General features: G+C 39.0%; 1 protein-coding gene across 4 annotated transcripts in view; it reads right to left on the bottom strand.

The window, feature by feature from the left end:
• The window catches only part of LOC130542662 (uncharacterized), a 56,261-nt gene extending 34,058 nt beyond the window's left edge, over positions 1 to 22,203 (bottom strand). For 2 of the 4 annotated variants that reach the window (XR_008957371.1, XM_057306831.1), the window contains exons 1-2: positions 21,519 to 22,203; positions 20,842 to 20,970 (exon numbers count right to left, since the gene is read on the bottom strand). Coding sequence is in view for 2 of the 4 variants with exons in the window: in XM_057306831.1 (XP_057162814.1) it covers positions 20,842 to 20,970; positions 21,519 to 21,989 (600 nt within the window). In the remaining 2 variants the exon portion in view is untranslated. Of the gene's footprint in view, positions 1 to 17,802; positions 19,164 to 20,841; positions 20,971 to 21,518 lie in introns of those variants that run through there. The other 2 variants (XR_008957372.1, XM_057306832.1) reach the window with 2 other exon arrangements.
• Between the last annotated feature and the right edge of the window lie 247 nt (positions 22,204 to 22,450).

The following is a 22,450-nucleotide window of genomic DNA, read 5'->3' as shown; positions in this document are numbered from 1 at the left end:
TTCTTTTCTTTTCTCTTTTCTTTCTTTCTCTTTCTTTCTTTCTTTCTTTCTTTCTTTCTTTCTTTCTTTCTTTCCTGGTTTCTTTTCTTTTCCTTTTTATAAATTAAAAAAATTGAGGTGTGATAAAAAAATACACATAACATAAAATTTACCATCTAAACCATTTTTTAAATGTACAGCTTTAGTAGTGTTAAGTATATTCACAGTGTTGTGCAACAGATTTCCAATAGCTAAACACTGTTGAAAAAAAATAAAGCTCTGGGTAGATAGTACTGTTTTTGTTAGGGAAGAATAAAACACCTCAAATATTGTGAATTTAGCCACTGGAGAATATTGGTACTTCTGACAGAAAGAGGGAGTTTGGGAGGTTGGCATATTGGAGAGGGGTAAGTGGTTATCCCTGGGCTGTGGTATCATGCATGATTATCTTCTTTTGTATTTAAAATTTGATGGCTTTCCTACAGTGTGTATGTGTCACTTTTGTTTACTAGAAATGAAGCAAACAAACAATAAAACAAGGGGAAAATAGCACAGCTTCCTAGCAGGTGTCAAACATGCATGCTCTGGTTTAATACTATCAGTACAACCAAAGGTTGCTTTTAGGCACACTTTTGTAGAACTTCCCTGGTCTTACCCAAGATGAAACAATTTCAGAAGTTTGGGCACAGAAGGTTTCAGGAAGCTGCTGATAGCTAAGACTCCCTGGGGGATGCCCAAATTAACTTGGAAGCTTTCTATATACCCAGACTTTCTCGCTGGGCTGAGCACCTTGTCCCATGCATAGAACCACAGATTAAAACATCCTTTGGCGCCACCTTATGCTAAGTGATTGGATTGCACCTGCTTGGAGTGATTTCAAGATACTAGACTTAGTAGTTAGAATTCTCCATGAATTAGAGAGATAAGGAACCTATTTTTGTAATCATACACTATTAATTTCTTTCCTTTAAAAAAATTTACTGTTACATAATGTGATACTTGAATTGTTTGATACTAGGATTCACGATTCAGTTAAACACTTGTTTGGACAAATATTTTTGTGGAAGGTATTTACATTTGTATCAGGTTATTCTTTTTGTATCACAGCGATGTCCTAAGACTTGCTTAAGATGACCCAATGAGAACACTTTGTATATGACATGATTGCCAGGAGAGGACAGAGCGAGGGAATCATGGCTAAATTGAAGGAGGAAAGTGCTTTATAATAATGGTATGGCCAGTCATTAATAACAATGGCAGTTGACACTTATTGGTGCTTACTATGTGCCAGGCCTGATCTAAGCACTTTTTATGCATTAACTCATTTAAGCCTCCCACAACCCTATGAGGGAGGTACAATCACTATCTCCATTTTATTTTTTATTTTTAAAAATATTTATTTGTGAGAGTGAGAGAGCGCTAATGTGGTGGCAAAGGGCAAAGGGAGAGGGAGAGAGAGTTTTAAGCAGACTGCAGGCAGGGCGTGGAGCCTGATACAGGGTTCCATCTCAGGACCCTGAGATCATTACATGAACTAAAACCAAGAGTCAGATACTTAACCCACTGCGCCACCCAGGTGCCCCACTATCTCCATTTTAAAGACCAGGAAATGGGGGGGGGGGAGGGTGCCGGGGTGGCATAGTGGGTTAAGCATCTGACTCTTGGTTTCAGCTCCGGTCATGATCTTGGGTGGAGGGATCAAGCCCTGCCTTGGGCTCAACGCAGGAAGTCTGCTTGAGATTCTCTCCCTCTTCCTCCTTCTCCCTCTCCTTTCCCTCCTGCTCTTACCCCAGCTCGAGTGCTCTCTCTCTCTCTCAAATAAATAAATAAGATCTTAAAGACCAGGAAATGGGGGCACAGGGAGATTCAAGTTAACTCACCACAGTAAGTAGCCAAACGAAGATCTGAAGTTTGAATCTATGCATTTTGGCTCCAGAGTCCATAGTCATTAGACAATTCTGTCTCCAGCATTGAGATAGTAGAAGTAATGGTTTCCATTTCCTGAACAATTACTGTGGGGCTAAGTGCCCGACATGTTTGATCTTATTTCATCCGCGTGCTAACTCTATGAGGTGCTACTCATCTCCTTTTAGAGATCTGGGACCTAGGTTTAGGGTAGTGACGTAACTTGTTTAAAGTCATCCAGCTCTGGGGCACCTGGGTGGCTCAGTCAGTTAAACGCCTGCCTTCAGCTCAGGTCATGATCCCAGCATCCTTGGATTGAGTCCTGCACTGGGCTTCTTGCTCGGCAGGGAGCCTGCTTCTCCCTCTCCCTCTGCCTGCCCTTCCCCTGCTTGTGCTATTTCTCTGTCAAATAAATAAATAAAAGCTTAAAAAAAACAGTCATCCAGCTCTTAAATAGCTGAGTCCAGACCCATCTGATTTTAGAGCTCCAGTTCATAACTACATAGCCATATGGTTTCTGAGAGTGCCATCTAATCACCATGTGCAGAGTTGAAGTGAAAAATTACTACAATAAAATAGTGGTTTGAAATAGGTGAGTTACACTCCCAAGTGCCCTCAGTTTTCAAACTGACTCTTGACTATGTTTTAGTGGGACTCTTTTTGTAGTGTAATACACATTTCTTGCCCTTTTCGAGAAAACAATTTAACTCTCCATCTGTAAGGGAAATCATTATGCACTTCAGCTGTTGTATGATGCTATAATGCCATCATTCAAAATTGTAGCGCCATTTGCCCATAAACGAAATGCAACCAAACCGCCATATTTTTTGAGATAGTACACCTGTATTTTCAAATTTTTACTCTGCTCTCTTGATGTCAGACTTGTTTCTGGTTATTTCCTATGTATTCCATACGGTAGCCCATTTCTCACCTGTAATATCAGTATGCTGTGTATAACGAAGAGGTAAAAAGAATAAAGAGAAAAGAGAGCCAAGAAAAATGTGAACAAACTAGGAGAGAGGAATCACTAACAGAGGGTCCTGGGGCTCACTCATGAAGAAAAGATATGGGTGAGAACAAACCGTGTTCAATCTATTTGAGTTCTTTGGATCATTTTCATCTGCTGCCTTTCTCCCGCTGCATGCTGGGCTCCTGGGGTAGCTAGATAGCTGGACTCTGAAGAGGTGAAATGTTACCACACGTGAGACTAAAATGGCTATTTCGACTTCATGGCCCATCTTGGATATGCCACAGTGAGCGCCTGTTCATACACGTAATCTAGGAATGGGGCACCATTTTCTTTAGTTTTTGCCATGAGCATTGGCTTTCCTACTTGTGCCATCGTTGCTTTACTCCTACTCCATTTTTCAAGAGTGGTCAGAAAACTGCTCTGTGAAGGTTGTGCCATCTATTCGTTTGTGGTCTCCACGGCAGTAAGAGTGACCAGGCGTCCAGCTCCTACTCAGTGGTTATCTACTTCGTGCCACCTGTAACTCTTTTATCTTTGCTTGATCTCTTTCCATTCTGAGAACACCTCGAGTGACAGAGGGGACCTCAACTGAAAAAGTGGGTGGCAGCCTCCTCTGGGGATGAAGGAGGGAGGAATCGGGACTGGCTATCTGAAAACAGGACCTTGACTGTTTCAGGGGAGTGACTGGCTCCTAGAACAGCATGGGGCTGGGGCAGCAGGACTTTTCTCAGCTCTCTTGCTGTAGGTGTGGCTGCGTCACATAAGCAGCAGCCCCCTTGGGGGGCCAGACCCAGGAGAGCAGGGCTTGAGTTCTACATACCCAGGGCAGCTAGTTTCCTAGCCTGGAACTGAATAAAGGTCTCCACTGTCTTTCACCAACTCGAATGAAATAGCTCACGAGGCTCTGGCGTCCCCCGGCCAGGTACGTTACTTAGGTTTGGTTTGGTTTTATGACTGTAGCAAATTTCAGAGGGAAAAGGAATTTATTGGAGTGTGTTAAATCAGAATCAGAGAAAAGATCTACAGGCTATTTTCCATAACGCGGCCAGAGCCATTTAATACAAATACGAGTCATTTCAAGTTTCTCTCTTGCTCAAAATCTACCAAGAGCTTTTCATTACATCTAGACCAAAACCTTACTAGGCCCTATGCCGTCTTGCTTTGGCTACCCTGACATCATACATTTACTCCCTTTGCTCCAGGAACACTGCCCTCCTCCCTGCTGTTAATTCTAAGTACCTAGCTCTCTCCTGTTTTGGAGCCTTTGAACTTGTTTCAACTGCTGAAGAAACTTCCTCAGGATTTTATATAGTCCATTCCTTCATTATAGTCAATTATGTTTACTTGTTTATCATCTTTTTCCCCAACTAGAATGTCAACTTTTTGAGAACAAGGCTTTCCTGCTGAGTTTTGAGAGCAAGGCTTTACTTTTGATCCAGGCACATAGCAGGCTCTCAATAAGTACTGGTTAAATGGGTAACCAGGTTATAAGTAGCTCCAGGAACCTCAGTGACGGGAACTGAGGGATAATCTCTAAGGCTCAGGAATGAAAGAGCTGAATGGAATATACGAAACTTTTTTTTTTCCTAAAAAGCATGGAAGAGCAAACATAGTGAATCATTACTGGACTGAGATCCGGCAGAGGATGGGAGCTCAGAATGTGAATACATTACTTGACCACTTTTGCTGATGATTCAGAAGAGGCAGCCATGAGGCTGAGCTGAGGTCTTACTGAGCTAGTGATGGTGGAACTATAATCCAGGACATACAAAGAGTGTGTGTCCCGATAAATAACACCCTACCCCTACTCCTTGGACTGGAAAGATAACAGTAGAAGTGAACTGGAAATAAGTCAGATCTTGTATGGGCTATCTCCTTCCAGTCACATAGGCAGCCCAGATGATCCCAGGCAAGGTGACCCTAGCTGTTACTGCCTCCAGATACCTGAATGAAGCAAATAAAAACAACACCTCAGAGATTATAATCTTGGCCTTAAATTATTTCTACAGATGATTTTTCTTTTTTTTTTAATTTTTCAAATTATATCTGACTTTATAAGTTTAATCCATTTTGTAAGTTCTAGGGGAATCACTAAAAAACAAAAGTAAAATGAGTGTAGGTATTTCAAACTAATAGGGAAAGTAGCACACACAGAAAAAATCACTACACAAGAAGACAAGGGAACAGAGGGAAAAAAAGCAACATAGAGTTGGTAGACAAATGGAATGCATGCAGTGAGATAGTAAATATAACCCCAAAGACAATAGTAATTACATTGAATGTAAATCGACTATATGCTCCAGTTAAAGAATTATGTGTATGACTGAATACATGTAAACTTTTTTCAAGCAATATAACTCAATGATAAAGATGATAAGGATAAAGAAAGACAGGAAGTCAAATATTAAATCCCCTTGCCCAGTTTATTTTAAAACTGGAACAGCAACATTAATATCAGACAAAACAGACTTTAGGTAAAAAGTATTACTAGAATTAAAGGGCTCTGCTTCATAATGATGAAAGGTCCAACTCACCAGGGAGATATGACAATTTTATATTTGCATGCTCTGAATATAACAACATCAACATATATAGAGCAAACCCAGGTAGAAGGAGAAACAAATTCACCATAACAGCAAAGATCTGAAGACATCTTTTTTACTCTTTGATAAAGCAAAGAGATAATAAAAAATTATATTCAGGAAGGATAGAAATGACTTGGACAATATGATTAATACATTTGACCAATCATATACAGTTAGCTGCACATTGCACACTTTCCAAAGTCATACAGAATATTTACAAAAATTGACACTGGGGAACTTGGGTGGCTCAGTTGATTTTGATTTTGGCTCAGGTCTGGATCTCAAATTGAGCCCCATGTCAGGCCCATGCTCGGCATGGAGCCTACTTAATATTTTCTCTCTCCCTCTCCCTCTGCTCCTTCCCATTGCTTGTGCTCCCGCTGTTTCTTTAAAAAAAAAAATTGACACTATACTGAGGTGTAAAGAAAGTCTTAACAAATTGAAAAGAACTGAAATCGGGGTGCCTGGGTAGCTCGGTCGGTTAAGCATCTGCCTTTGGCTCAGGTCATGATCCCGGGGTCCTGGGATGGAGCCCGCATTGGGTTCCCTGCTCAGCGGGGAGCCTGCTTCTCCATATCCCTCTGCTGCTCCCTGCTTGTGCTCTCTCTCTAATAAATAAATGAATAAATAAAATCTTAAAAAAATAAAAGAACTGAAATTATACAAAACATGTTCTCTAACACAGTGTGTTTATGCTAGAAATCAATAACAAACAGAAATAAAAATCCTCATATGCTTAGAATTTCATCATTATGGATTGAAACAATCCATAGGTCTAAAAAGAAATCACAACAGAGATTAGAGCATATTTTTACCTGAATAATAGTGAAGGTGCTACACATTCAATATTTTAAGATAGAGTTATATCAGTACTTAGCAGAAAATTTATTGCCTTAAATGTGTATATTAAGGGGCACCTGGGTGGCTCAGTCAGTTGAGCAGCCAACTCTTGATTTTGGTTCAGGTCATGATCTCAGGGTCCTGGGATAAGCCCCCACCTTGGGCTCTGTGCTCAGCAGGGAGTCTGCTTGAGATTCTCTCCCTTTCTCTTCCTCTACCCCACCCCCACTTGTGTGCGTGCACTCTTTCTCTCTCTAAAATAAATAAATAAATCTTTTAAAAAATTGTATATATTAAGAAGGAAAAAAGGCTGAAAACTATTTAGCCATACATCAATCTCAAGAAGTTACAAAATAACAGTAAAGTGAATCCACAGAAATTAGAAGGCAGAAAATAAACTACATATAAACATATGAACTAATGAAATAAAAAACAGTCAACAGAAAAAATAAACAAGGTCAAAATGCAGTTATTTGAAAAGACAAATAAAATCTATTAACTTCTGGTAGGACTTATCAAGAAAGAAATAGAGAAGAAATAAATAATCTCTAATTAATATATAAAAAGATTATAAGAGTATATGAACAACCTTATGTCAAAAATTGAAAAATGTGTGGAATCCTAGGAAAGTAGCAAACTTAACAAAACTGACACAAGCTTACCAACTTACTAAAACTGACACAAGAAAATATGGAAAACCTAAATACTTCTAGAACTACTAAGGAAAGAAAGTCCCTAATTAAAGCTCAGCCTGCAAAGAAGATCCTATGCCTGATTAACTTAATGGGAGAGTTCTACCTAACAAGGGAAAAAATGTCAACATTCCATGGGTGGTTTCTCAGTATAAAAGAAAAAGATACATTTTTCAGCTAATTTCAGGAAGCTAGCTAGCATAATCCTGTACTGATAGCCAATAAGGACTGTGCACACAAAGATCAAAATAAAGACCAATTTCACTTATGAATATAGTTGTAAAAAATTTAGCAAAGTATTATTAACAAACCAAATCCAAAAATACATAAAAATGAAGGCATCATGACCAAATTGGGTTTATTCTAGGAAATAAAATATACCTTAACATCAAAAGTTCAATAAATGTAAATGTTTATACTGACAGATTATATGAGGAAAGTCATATAACCATCTCAACTGATTCAGGAAAAACATTTGATAAAATTCAATGTCTGTTCATAATGTGGAAAAAATAATGTTGGCAAACTAGGAATAAAAAAGAACTTTTTAAGTATAAAGGATAAAGAATATCAAAAACAAAACAAAAACAGAACTAATTGAATGTTGGAATCTTTCTCTTTAAGATCAGTGTATTGATCATGTTTAAAATTTTCTGTATCTTATGATGTTTTTACATCTTAAATATCTTGCTGGTCAAAGAGAGGCTGGCCCCCTGGGGCCAGCTAATTCCTAAAATCAGTAAGTAATTTACTTGGGAGCCAGCCTACGTGTGCACGCTAACCACCTCCTTTACCTAACTCACTAACACTCAGCCAGTATTTCTCTTGGCTGAACACATCCCCGGGCCAAGTATGAGGAAGCAGGAGGCCAAGCCTGTGTACCAAAGCCCACCATTTATTATTTAAACGAGCCAGTCCTAAACTGCTTATTCTGCCCTGTCTTTTCCATGGAAACTCCAATAAAGGTTTTGGGCATAGGCTTTTCCCTCCCTTCTATCTGCCTCCTGACCACACGTGGTGGTCCCTGTGTGGTCCTGTATGATGTGGTGGAGCCCCTTCTTTTAGGAAATACAAGTACTAAGTTCTTCCATCAATGGCATTAACCTCTCTGTGTCATCACTTGGTCACCTCCATAAATTAACATCTTCAGGTACAAATGAGAGAATTAGGAAAAGTACAAGGATGCCCATTATTACTATATCCATTCAGAATTTTAGCTCAGCCCCAGTAAGAGCAGGTAGATGAGAAAAGGAAATAAGAATTATATGGACTGGAAAGGGAAGAAACAAATTGTCATTATTCAAAGATGATATGATTATGACATAGAAAATCCAAAAGGACCTATGAATACATTATTAAAATTACAATTATTTTAATTCTATAAATTATTATTAATAAATAATTATACATTATTAAACTTATTACCAAATTGAATGGTGTGTACAAAATCAATATAAAAATTAACTGCATTTCTGTATGCCAATAATCAATATTTAGAAAGGAAATCAAAGATATCATTTAAAATAGCATAAGAAGTCATGTACCCATGGAAAAAAACATGCAAGACTTTTGTGAAGAAAATTACAAAACTTAATAAAAGAAAATAAAAGCCACTTAAATAAATGTACAATGTTTATGAATTTGATGACTTAATATTTTAAAAAAGGCAGATTCAATGTAATCCCAATCAAAATAGCAACATTTGTTTTCTCTCTCTCATTTTCTCCTCCCCTCCTCAATCTGTGTGTGTGTGTGTGTGTGTGTGTGTGTGTGTGTGTGTGTAAAACTTGACAAGCTAGTCCCAAGATGATATGGAAATGCACAGAGTAAAAAATAGCTAGGATAATCTAGAGGAAGAAGACCAACATGAGAAGACTTGCTCTACTTGGTATTAAGACTTAAAACCATTAGTAATTAAGAGGCATCATTTTGGTTCAAGGATAGACCAAGACAAATAAACATAAATGAATATAATAATTTAAAACCCATACATATATTTATGAATTAGTCATATTATTTCAAGGAAGGCAATACAGAATAGTAGGGAAAGGACTATCTTTTCCATAAAAGGTGTTGAGACAAATGAGCCATAAATGCAAAGAGAAGGAGAAGGAGAAAAGAAAGAAATTGGACTTATAATTAACACCATTACAAAAGTAAATTTTAGGTGGAAAGTAGATCTCTAACATCAAATGCAAAACAAAGCGCTTTGAAGATAATCTGGGAGAATATCTTCATGCTTATGGGCTAGGAAAAGATATTTTTAAATAAGGCATGGAAAAAGATTGCTAAATTTTACTACATGTGTCAGAAGACACATTCAAGACACATTAGGAAAAGGAAAGTCACTAAAAGGAGAAAATGCTTGCAACACATCTAACATATACACATAAAACATATACGTCTAACATCTATGTATAAACATTGCCTATAATTCTTTCAATTTCCACTAAGGACAAAACTGAACAGCACAACAGAAAAATGTGAAAGACTCAAACAGATAATTCACAATAGAGGATGTCCAAATGGCCCATAAATATATGTAAAGGCATTCAGACTCATAAATAAGGTCATGTGAGTTAAAACTACAATGAAGTGCAATTACATACCCACCAGATTGTGTGAAATTAAAATTCTAACCCTGAGAACTGTTGGCAAAGAAGTAGAACAATAGCAACTTTCAGACACTGTGGGTGTTGTGGAGGCTGGTACACTGAGTCAGCCATTCCAGAAAACTGTTTGACATCATCCTGTAAAGTTGTAGGTTTGCATAGCCTAGAACCCAGGAATTCCTCTCCTAAGTATACACCCTAAAGAAATGCGTGCTTATGTTCATCAGGATACATGCACACGAATGTTCATAGAGCATTAATCAAAATAGCCCCGAACTGGAAACAACTCAAAACACATTAACAACAGAAGGGTTAAATAAATTATAGTATCATGAAATGAAATACTATACTGTAAGACGAACACGAAGGAACAACAACACACAAATGCCTGGATGAATTTTATGTACATAATTTTGAGTCAAAGAAGCTAGATGCAAAAACAATACACACTTTATAAATAGTCTATTTAAACAAAGTTCAAAAGGTGCCCAAACTAAATTATATTGGTTAGGAATTTGTACTTGGGTAGTAAACTATAAAGTAAAGCAGAGAGGTAATCACTATAAAATTCAAGAGGATTGTTTGGTTCTGGGCATTCTTAGGATTTGCCCAAGGTCAAGAGGGTATTGAGCTGCTAAATTCATTTGAATCCAAGCAATGTAACACCTCTGAAGGGTATGGGGTGGAATTCTCTTTTACTATGCAGATTTGGAGTAAAACCCTGAGGCAATGAGAGTCAGGATAAGTGAGGCAGGAAGGAGGAATGGTACAGGCAGGAGTCCTCTTGGAAGGGTAGAGGGCGCTGAAGGGGCTCTGTCCAGTTAAAGAATCCCATGAGGGTCTTGGATGGATACAAGAATGGGAGTTTCGATGTCGGTACTGAATACAACATTACGCATTTCACAATTTGTCTTTGGACTCATCTTATGCAGGAGTTAACTGTACAACCTAGATGATTTTAGGAGACTTCTATATTCCGTATGTTACCTGAAACAGATATATTGCTCACTGAATTACGCACAGTTGACCCCTGACAACGTGGGTTTGAACTGCATGGGTCCACTTATATGTGGATTCTTTTTTTTCTAATAAATACAGCACAGTGCTGTAAGTATATTTTCTCTTAAGATTTTCTGAATTGCATTTTCTTCTCTATAGCTTACTTTATCGTAAGAATACAGTAGATAATACGTACAGCATACAAAACGTGTTAATCAACTGTATGTGTTATTACTAAGGCTTCTGGTCAACAGTAGGCTTTTAGTAGTTAAGTTTTGGGGGAGTCAAAAGTTATACGGGAATTTTTGACTACACTGTGAGGGATGCTTGGGCACCCTGTAATGCCCTTATTATTCAAATTTTACTGTATTTATTTTTACATGTTTTTTATTTCTCTTCATATAATTTATAGTTATACTGATTCATTAAGTGTATACATAAAGCCCTTAAATAATTTCCAAATAAATCAATTCACACTTGAGAGGAAATTTTTTAAGAGATCAGGCATTCTGATTGGTGGGTCAGGGACTTTGAGCAGCTGTCATCACAGCGCCGAGATCAAGACTCTGGTCTCCTCACGCAGAGCCATTTCCTCAGTGGTGTAGCTGGGGTACAGCTGGAGGTCTTCCCAGCCACAGGAGCGTGGAAGTTCATGCACATGAAATTCTGGGAACTGCAACTCTGCCGTTTATAACCTAAGACTCAGTGGAAGGGTTAAACTGAAGCCGACGCCAGCCGGTATGGTAAATGACCATTTCAGAGACCTTTTTGGTTGTTAAGTTTTGTAGAAGACATCTCATCTGTGTTGCTAAAATAACTGGCATTTTTTTTCTATTCATTTTTCTCCTTAGTTTCCTCAAGGCCCATAAGTTCCCCTGTGGGCTTCAAAACGAGTTTAAGAAACAATCTGGTGTCACTTGGGCGGGTGGACGGTGATGGGTGGTGCAGATGTGAGAGTGAAGAAGAAAACGCTCACCTTGGTATGGCTGTTGCTGTAGCTCAACTCGGAAACCATGACAGAAATAATGAGGAAAATAATAGTGGCTTTAGCAATGATTTGGCAGCAATTCTCTTTGTTGTACAATAAAATGGCTGGCCTGTGGCTGTATGTGTAGAGTTGGGAGTGAACTTTCAAAGCGTGCTCAGGAGGCATGCATGGTAATCCTATTATCTGATAACAGGATTTGCGCACACACCTCCCACGTGCAGCATCAGTCACCCACCCTTTTAGTATCGCTGTGAAATGCAATTTGTGAGCAGATGAAAAGTTTACAGCACATGGGCCTGTGCCATGAAGCTCAACAAAGCCAGCGCACTGTGTGGCAAGGTTTCTGAACCCGACCCCTGTTGCTCCCGCTGTCTCCCGCCTTATTGATTTCTGTCCCTTGGCCAAGCGGGCTTTGTGGTCGTCTGCATCGACGCAGAAACTTGCAAAATGAGCTAATCAAATAGGTGCAGCAGAAACCAACCTTGAATTTCTAGGACGCTTTGGAGACGTGCCACACACAGGAGGTGGAGACATGATTGTGCCAAACAAATGGTGGTAGAATGTAAGGGGTGAAGAGGCCAAATGGCATGAATTTTGGCTAATTATTTTACAGAAACATCGTAGATACAGGGGAAGCAGGCCCTAGAGGCACATGCTCGATGGACGATGTCTCAGTCCTCCAGGGCTGCCCTGACAAAATACCACAGACCAGATGGGCTTAAACACCACGAGTCTATTTCTTTACGGTTCTGGAGGCTTGAAGTCCAAGATCAAGGTGTCACCAGGGTGGTTTCTCTTGAGGCCTCTCTCTCCTTGGCTTACAGATGGACACCTTCTCACTTTGTCCTTCCGTGGACTTTCCCCACCAGACCCCCTGCTGTTGTTTCTTCTTCTTATGACACCAGACATATTAAATTTGGACCCCACTTTATGACGTCATTTAAATTCAACCTGAATTACCTATCTCCAAGTATAGTTATACTGAGGTTAGGGCTTCCACCCATGACTTTTGGGGGAACACAGTTCAGTCCATAACAGAAAACGACACAGGTAGCGCTTTAAAAATAAGGTCTTGCTATTCACATTGTAAGGTTTTTGTTTACACATGGTCTACCTAGCTTCCTTTTTGATAGAGCTTATAATAACTGATGTCCACATAAACATCATATGAAAAGCAGATGTTAGTGACAGAAGCTGCTGTGAGAAACATGGAAAACAATATATTCATTACTTCCATTGTTTATGAGTGAGGAAGTATAGATTCATGCTTTTATTTTTTTTCTTTTCTGAGATTCTATTTATTTACTTAAGAGAGAGAGAGAGAGGGAGAGAGGGTGAGCATGAGCAGGGGGGAGGGGCAGAAGCAGGGAGCCTGACGAAGGACTTGATCCCAGGACCCTGGGATCATGACCTGAGCCGAAGACAGACACTTAACCCCCTGAGCCACCCAGACGCCTCTGCATGCTCTTATTTTCTAGAAAAAGGGTTATATGGTAAGTTCACACACTGATACATGAATTTCTTGATTCTTTCCAACAAATCAATCAAGATGGGAAAATTATTTTGATAGAATTTATTTGTGTTGACCGCTGCTCTTAATAAAATGTGATTGTATGTGGTTTAAAGAATGTGCAACTGTTCAATGTGCAATACATATAGCAATGAGTGTACAGGACAAACAGATTTGGTTAGGGGAAAACTCTAAACCATAACATAGTATGAAACTTGGGTATACGGACTCTGTTGGCGGCTGACGTGGAAATAGGTTGTTCTAGGTCTTTTTCTTTTTCATATAAATGTTGGAATCAGCTCGATTATTTCTACAAAATGTATGCTGAGGTATTGATTGGGAATGTGTTGAATCTGTAGATCTCTTTGGGAAGAATTGATATCTTCACAATATTGAGCATTCTGATTCTGTGAGATTTAGTACATTTATTCAGTTCTTTACTTATTCTTTACACTGCTTTATACTTTTCAGCGTACAGCTTTTGCACTATTTTGTTAGATTTATCCCTGAGCATTTCATGTGTTTTGATGCTATTGTAAATAATTCTGCCTTTAAATTTCAATTTCCAATTATTTATTAATAGTATATAGAATTATAATTCATATTTTTTATACTGACTGTATATCCTGCAATCTTGCTAAACTTAGAGTTTAGTCTTTTTCAAAAAAATATTCTTTGGGATTTTCTACCTAGAAAATTAGGTCTTCTACAAATAGAGGCAGGCTTATGTATTTCCAATATGTATGCCTTTTATTTATTTTTTCTTGTTCTATTCCATTGGATCTCTATTATGATGTAGAATAGCGGCATTGAGGTGGACACCCTTGTCTTCTTCCTAATCTTAGAGGGAAAGCATTCAGTCTTTTATCATTAAGTATGATATTAAATATGTTTTTCTATAGGTGCCCTTTATTGACTTCTACCTTAAGAAACTAGAAAAAGAAGAAAAAAATGAAGTCCAAAGTAAGCAGAATAAGGGGAAAAAATAAAGATAGCAATCAGTGAAACAGGAAACAGAAAACCATAGAGAAAAATCAATGAAACAAAAAACTGGTTATTTGAAGAGGTTAGTAAAATTGATAAACCTCCAGTTAGAGAAGAAAAGAAAGAAGACATAAGTTAACCAACGTCGGGCATGGAAAAGGGGACATAACTACCAAGCTTATAGTGCTTCCCCAAGAGATAACAGTGTGTTACTTGAATCATTAAATTTCTATGCAAATTAGGATCATTGCTATTTCCTAGGCCAGTGATTCTCAAACTTAAGCATCCACCAGAATTGCCTTCAGGGTTTAAATCTGTTAAAACACAGATTGCGAGGTTCTGGGTTTCTGACTTGGGAGTTTTGGGGTGAGGCCTGAGAATTTGTATTTCTAACAATTTATTAAGTGATGCTAATGATGCGGACCTGGGGACTCCACTTTGAGAGCCACTGTGTTAGCTACAAAGACTTTGGGACACTTTGACTCTACTTACTTCTCTCTTGACTTCTGTGTTATCACTATAATACATACATTTAATTCCCCATAAGGCAATAGTGTTCCTGTTTATATAATAAATGTTAATTTATATTTACCCACATATTATCCTCTCTATTGTTCTTCATCTTTGAGCTTCTATCTGAAGTTATCTGCCTTTCTGCCTGAAGAACACCCTTCAGCATTTCCTTTGATGGATGTCTGCTAGGGATAAATTCACCCAATTTTTGTGTCTGAATCTATCTTTATTTTGCTTTTAACTTTGAAGACTATTTTTGGTGAATATGAAACTTTAGGTTCCTGTTATTCTCTTTTAGAACATTGTCTTTTGACTTTCATAATTTCTATTGAGAAGATGGCTATTCATCTTACTGTTGTCCCTTTGAAGGTAATGTCTGTTCTTTCTGACTGCTTTTAAGATGTGTTCCTTGTCTTTGGTTTCCAGCTCTTTTCCTCTGATGTGCTGGTTATGCTTTTCTTTGTAGTTATCCTGATTAAGAGTCATAGGACTTCTTGAATGTATGGCTTGAAGTCTTCCATCAAGTTTGTGTTATTGTCCCTTAACTTTCAACTACATTGTTGCCAAAGAATATGGTCTTTATGATACTGATTCTTTGAGATGTGTTGATACTTGATTTATGGCTAAGTGGTTGAGTTTTGGAAATATTGCTTGTAAGCTTGAGAAGAATGTGTATTCTCTAGCTGTCAGATGTGTACTTTTAAATATGTTAATTATAGCAATTTTGTGATATATATTCTTTAAATAGTCTTTATCTATATTATTTTATTATTTTATATTATTTTATATATTATTTTATATTATTTTATATTATTATTATATTATATTATTTTTTCTTACCATCAGTAATTACTAAAGGTGTGCTAAAATATCCTATGATGATTTTGAAACAATTTTATTATGTGCTTCCAAGTTTGAAATTGTTAGAGTTACATAGTGAACTGAAAACTTTTTATCAGTATAGGGTGACTTTCTCTATTCCCAGTAATGCTCTTTGTCTTATATTCTATTTTAACTAATATTAATGTAGTGATCTCTGCATCATTTGGTATTTGTCTGGTATTTATTTTTTAATCTTTATATTTTTAAACTTTCTATATCTTTATATTTTAGATATGACTATTATAACACTATTTTTTTTAAACTTGTGCTTAATCCACTTACATTTACTGTTATTATTGTTATATTTGGACTTGGTTCTATCAATGTAAATTTTCCTGTTTCACTCTTGCTTCTGTCCTCCCCTTGCCCTTTTAAAATTAATTCAGTTTTTTAGTTAATTTTCTTAAACCAAATTTTCCCCCTCTACTAAAGTAATACATTATTTTCTTTTAGTAACTGACACTGAAATTTTGTCATACATATTAAATTTAAGTAAGTTTCAGTTAAGTTAGTATATTAAATGTGCTCCTGAAAAATACAAGTAACTTAGAACACTTTCCATCAGCTACTCACTTCTGATTTAGAGATTACTGAAGGACAGAATTTTAGTTCTATGCTCTATTTCCTTTTTTCTTTTTTTTTTTTAGATTTATTTATTTATTTGAGAGAGAGAGCGTGAATGTGTGAGCAGCGGGGAGGTGCAGAGGAAAAGGGAGAGAGAGAATCTCTAGCAGACTCCCGGCTGAGTGCAGAGCCCCAAGCGGGGCTTGATCTTACGACCCTGAGATCATGACCTGAGCTGAAATCAAAAGTCAGATGCTTAACTGAGCTACCCAGGAACGCCATATGCTCTATTTTCTAAACATGGTCAATTAGTTCTCCTCCTTCTCTGCCCCCTTTCTCCTCTCCTCTTCTTGTCTTCTTCTTTCTCTTTTTCATACATATGATATCATTTTAAATTTATCCACATCTTAACCAATTTATTCACTATTCTTTTTGCATTTCAGACTTTTCCTTAGCAATAATTTTCTTTTTTACTGAAGCACATTCTTTAGAAGTTCCTATAGTGAAGATCTGTTGGTGGCAAACTCTCTAGGTTTTTGCTTAACTAAAAATGTCCTTATATTCTCAGTATTTCTGAAAAGATAGTTTTGATGAATATATAATTTTAAGTTGATAGTTAATTGCTCTTGATATTTTGAAGTTAATATTCCCTTTTCTTTTGCTCTCTGTTTTCACTGTTGAGAGTCTAAACATCATTCCTTTCCTCTCACATTGCTTTGTCTTTTGTGGCTTGTAATTTCACTGCAGTGTGTATCTTTGTGGATTTCTTTTTATTTATCATTTGTGTATCTCATCAGTTCTGGAAAGTTCTTAGTCATTTTCTCTTCAGATACTGCAGCTACTCCATTCTCTCTATTCTCTTCTCTAGGACTCTGACTGGATGTATATTAAAGTCTTTTATTTTATCCTCCACATCTTTCAATAGCTATCTTAATGTTTATCATCTTTTTTTCTTTATACTGGGTCCTGGTTATCTCTTTCAGATATATTGTCCAATTTACCAATTCTTCCTCTATTAACATCTAATGTGCAATCTAAACCATCCATTAAGTTTTCTTTCTCAACTGTTATATGTTTTATTTGCAAAAGTTTTCTGTTTTTATTTTCAAATCTTCAGAAGAGTTTTGACAGTCTCTTAACAATTACTCATTTTTTGGGATATCTTTATTTAAACAGTTTATATATAGCAATTTTATATTCTGTATCTGACAATTTCAAAGTGTGACTTCCTTGGGGACTTGAATCCGTTTCTCACTACTGATGATTTGCAGTAGCAGTGTCTTTTATGTGTATTTTCTGATCTTGGTTTTAAACTTGTATTTGCTTGCTCTGAATCTGTGGGGAATCTTGTGGGAATGCAGCGGGGATGGTATTCCCCAGGAAACATCTATTTTTGCTTTTGCTAGGAAACAGGGAGACTACTGACCTGCAGCGTTTTAGTTCCTTTTGAGAATATCAGCTTAATGTGGGGCTCTCAAGCTCAACTCTTGTAGTTGATTCTAGCCCAAGACTTAATCCAACTTTCACAGCTCTGATACTGGCAAATTTGCCTTCAGGACACAATCTACCTTTCTCTATCCGTTCCTGCTTACCATCCTGCACTTTTAAAATTTGTTTTTGGAAAGAGTATCCTGAAGATTTTTCCTCTTCCTTACAAATTCAGAAATGCAATACAGGATGGTTTATCCAGGATCTACTTTATTTATGGTCGGAAGACCTTTCACAATACTTAGTTCTTTTTATTGCCAGAAGCGGAAATCTGAGGCCTTTTTTGTTCAAGTGCCTCTTTAATAAGGTTTAAAATATTTACAACTAGTTCTGCAGCTGAGTTTTAAAAAGGTAATTCAGACACCGAAACCTATCTTACTCATCATGATCAAGCAGTGCTCCTTATAGCTCCAGTTTTATGATCTTCCCATTTACTTTGTCTTGCATGTGGAATGTAAACTTGCCATGGAAGGCTAGATTTAGAATGTTCAAATGAGCAATTATCTTTTAACACCAACACAAGTCATGCATACAATTTGGCAGATTGAAGATTACATACAGAAGAGACTTGAAGTTTCTTGCAAAACAAATAGAGGAGTGAGAACATTACTGAGTGAAAGCCGATGAGCTCCGTCTCTTTAAAAAGTTAAATAAAACTTTTTCTTTTTTTTACAATTCAATGGCTTGACATTAATAAGGTCGACAGTCTTTAAAAATTTATAAAAATTTTCTCTTCAACTGTCATACATATCCAGAGTATTCACAGATTTTCCGTGAATGCAGCAGTGTGTAAATTTGCTTTCAAGGATAAGGTTGGCTATGTAGAAGATTCATAGGCCTTTCTGAATCCTATACTTAAAACCCCGATAGTGTAAGGAGGAATACCACCAACACATCAACTGTAATCTCATCCTAAACAATAATCTTCGTGAAATCATGAGCTTGATATACTAGTTGTATTTTCCTACAACATACCACGTGTTCTTTGCCATAGGTGTGTCTCAGTTCAGAAAACACCATATTCAAGCAAGAGGAAGCTGTGGGTAACAGAACAAAGTAAGCTCACTGTCTGAAACTGCACCAGAGTCTTCACTGGGAGGCCTGGTTGGTTTGGAGTGGTTGAAGTTCTGTGTAAGACTCTGATTTGGAAGTGGTGTTTTTTTTTTCACAAATAAACAAGTCTGGGCATGCAAACATTTACATTTTAAAGTGTCTTTTCAGTTCTCATGAAATGAAGTTCATGTTCACTCCCATCTCTGGGTCTTAGTTACTCCCCAGTACATTACAGAGGCAGAACCAATTGTTCTTTAAGGATTCTCCTCGCACACTGGTCTCACGCAACATGTGAGGCCTGGGGGACGTGCTGGCATTCACCAGAGCCTCCTCTTACTACCACACTAAATACTGTAACACACCGAAAGAGAGAACAGCTTCCTCCACTGTGAACCTCAGCAGGCTCACAACAAGGATGGTTTTTTTCCCCTTCAAATATTGTTTAATCTACAGATTATTTCATGAAAAAATACCTTGGTTCGAATGACTCAGTCACTTTCATCTGTTATTTCTTCCTGGAGAACATTCAGTTACCACCTTCATACAGCTATGATAGTCTTGGTGATTTCATTCATTTACCCTTAGGGTGAAGCCAATATCTGGAAAGACGGAGTAGAGAAATGGGAAATGGGAAGAAACTAACACTTTTGGTGATACTATTGAAGCCGCTAGATCAACCTCTGCTTGAAATTTTAGCTGGAATCTTCAGTTATATAAGGCTGTGCATTATCTTTTTTTTTTTTTTTAATATTTTATTTATTTATTTGTTGGAGAGAAAGACAGAGAGAGAGAGAGAGCACAAGCAGGCGGAATGGCAGGCAAGGAGCCCTATGCTGGACTCGATCCTGGGGTCCTGGGATCATGACCTGAGCTGAAGGCAGATGCTTAACCAACTGAGCCACCCAGGCGTCCCACATTATCTTCATTATAGACCTTCCTTGGTTTACGATGGTGTTACATCCTGATAAACCCGCTGAAAGTTGAAAATATAACTTGAACATGCAATTGAATACACCTAACCTACCAAACATCCTAGCTTAGCCTGGCCTACTTTAAACGTGCCCAACAGTTATGCTAGCCTACTGTTGGACAAAATGTATACTTTTTCAGGGACATATCTTTTGCATAAAATGGAAGCATACCTGTTCTGGGCTCCTGGGTACTTAAATGTCTTCTCTGTGCTCAACTTCAGAGGGTCTAGTAGTAGGCAACCTCTATGAGTATTAGCTAAGTTTCCTCCAGGAGTTGGTGGGAAGCTTGCAGAGTCTGGGATTTGCAGTCAGACATATCTGCTGTCCAGCAAAGAGTGAATTGAACATACTGTTTGTAAAGAACATTTATGGAGGGGAATTCACGAACATGTGAGATTAGCAGGTATGTGGTCCCTCAGCTGCTCAGTGTATTCCAGGAGCACACAGTGCCCTTGCCCTGGAACTTGAGGGTTTGCAAGTAGGGTGACCACATGCTCCGGTTGTCCCAGAAGAGCCCCAGTTTATGCCACCATAATTATTAATTACCCCCTCTGTTCGTTCCTGCTTATAAGCTGCATGGTTGGGGTAGCACTAGCACACAGAGGTGCCCAGATCAAAAGTAAGTTTGGGGAACAGGACAGCATAAGGTTGGGCTGGGTCAGCATTCGGAGAAACAGGGTAGAGGCTACAGCAATGATTTATTATCACATAAATAAGAGTGGGATTTATTGTGAGGCACAGTGAAAGGGATACGATCAGTACACTGTTTTGACTTTTGAGATGAAACAAAGACTGAAATAAATTAAACAAACTCGGTGACAACTAGCCAATGGCTAGCACTATTACACGTGAATAACAGCTTTCTGCTCCTCGGGCACTGGGTGATTAAATGCCTTTCTGCACCCTGCTTACTCATCACATCAACCCTGCCTTCTGAGCCCAAACCTGGCCTCGATATCCTTGTGTGGCAGCGACTGCCAGTGCTGAGGGCTGGCACATGAGATAACACCTATTTGTGCTTGTCACTTCATTCTATCTGCTCCAAAATGTCAGAATGGGGACTATCACAGCTATGGGTTTTGCGAGAAAACAAATGTTCTTGGGTTTTATCAGCTGGAAAGCTTTGTAAGGAAACAAAAGGATTCACTCATTCGTTATTTTCAACAAATATTTGTTTCCATGGAAGAAAAGGAGTGAGATTCAACTCACAGACGTTTGTTAACGGAAAAGTAACAACCGACCTCATGGTGTGCAGAGGTCAAGAACCACAAGGTTTCCAAGATCGCAGCAGCAACCGCGGACTCACCTGTAAGGAGGCAATTGCAGTGCTCATCTCCTTCCACAGGGGGGCACTCCAAGCTCGTCGCTGAAAACGCCCGCTAGTGGTGTTGACTGAGCGGTTGGAGAAGGAGCGCGGGCAATCTTTTCTCCATACCTAGGGGTTATGAAGTGGGTAGAATTAAAAGTACACTGGCCGAGCTGTGTGAATGAGGCAACGCCGTCTGAAGGTCAATCCCTATGGTGTTAGCAACCTATTCTAAATTCATTCACAACTAAACACGGAACAGAAATGTACTAAATTTCACTTAAGATCTGTTTTGGTCTCCACTATACGACGCTGAACTCATTATATAAAAGATGGAATAATTTCGGGGCAATGTAATTCTCAGTATAGCTACAGTACGGCTTATCAGAAAAATGTACACAGCTCTACGTCAAACGCTCATGCCTTCATCCGAATGGACAATACAGAATTCAAATTACATCTTGGATACACAGAATTTTAGGTATAACTTAAGTCCCAACACGTATTCACTATCTTCATCCCTGTGTCTGGGCCAAAAATCTTGTAACATTTCCAAAGGCCCGACAGCTTTTCCAAATCAGCAGTGGACGAGGGACGCGGATACAAGAGGATGGGGGTGGCCCTTATAATTTGTTTTTCACGTTCTTAAATGAAACCTTCCAAGGGGCCACTCTTACCTTTCCTAGTGAAAAGAAAGACTGCGAAGACCAAAGCCGAGAACGCTGGCGCCCTTCCGCCGAGCCGAGGCGCGGCCGCAGCGAGCGCAGCGCCCGGAGCCCACGCGTTTCCGCCCGCGAGCAGCGCGCCGGCCGCCGTTCGCTCTCCCCCGCTCGCCCGCGCGCGCGGAAAGGGCTGACGGCTTTGCAGCCGCGCAGCCAGCTTAGAAGGAAGCCCGGAAAGCCCAAGGGAGCGCAGCCCAGATTGCGGAGCAGGGGGACCCGGGGGCCGTGGGGGTCCCCGGGGCGAGAGGGGGAAGGGGCGGCTCGCCCGGCCGTGGGCAGATGGAAGGGGGCTCGCGCAGCAGCATCTTCCCGCTCGGTTCGAGTTGATTCCGGGCCGCGGCGAGCTGGCCCAGGAAAGGCTCGGGCTTTCGGGTCCGTTTGGCACCTCCCGGCGAGCGCGGAGGAGTCGGTTGACTTGCGCCGCATTTGAACTTCACCATTGATTATTAGAGAAGTGGCACTGATTAGTTCTGAATCCTCAGAGAGCTAAATAAATATTTACTAAATAAGAACATTCGGCCGGAAGGGAATGGCTCGAACAGGTTTGTGAAAGCCCGGCGAGGGCCCGAAGTGCCGCCCCCAGGCGGGAAGCGGAGTTGCGGGGCTTCTGGCCGGAGGCAGCCATCTGCAGACCGCAGGTCCGAGGGGACCTCTGTGAATCTGGGCGAACCCGGGAAGATTCCAGGCCTCAGGCCTGAGTCAAACTCGGTGGTGTGGGGTTGTCAGTGATTCCACTGGCTGTGTTTCCCTTATAAAAGGCCGAGGTGAACACGTCAAGCTAAACTTTGAACCTTCCTTTACAAACAGTTTAAACAATAAAGTAGCATTTTATTGCTCAAGTAATAAAGAGGACTGATCTGTATTGCTTTCAACTTTAAGAAGAGTTT

The sequence above is a fragment of the Ursus arctos genome, unplaced genomic scaffold (assembly GCF_023065955.2).
Source record: "Ursus arctos isolate Adak ecotype North America unplaced genomic scaffold, UrsArc2.0 scaffold_4, whole genome shotgun sequence".
In the NCBI taxonomy this organism is placed as follows: domain Eukaryota; kingdom Metazoa; phylum Chordata; class Mammalia; order Carnivora; family Ursidae; genus Ursus; species Ursus arctos.
The sequence above is the reverse complement of the archived record's forward strand: the minus strand, read 5'-3'. Positions and strand labels throughout refer to the sequence as shown.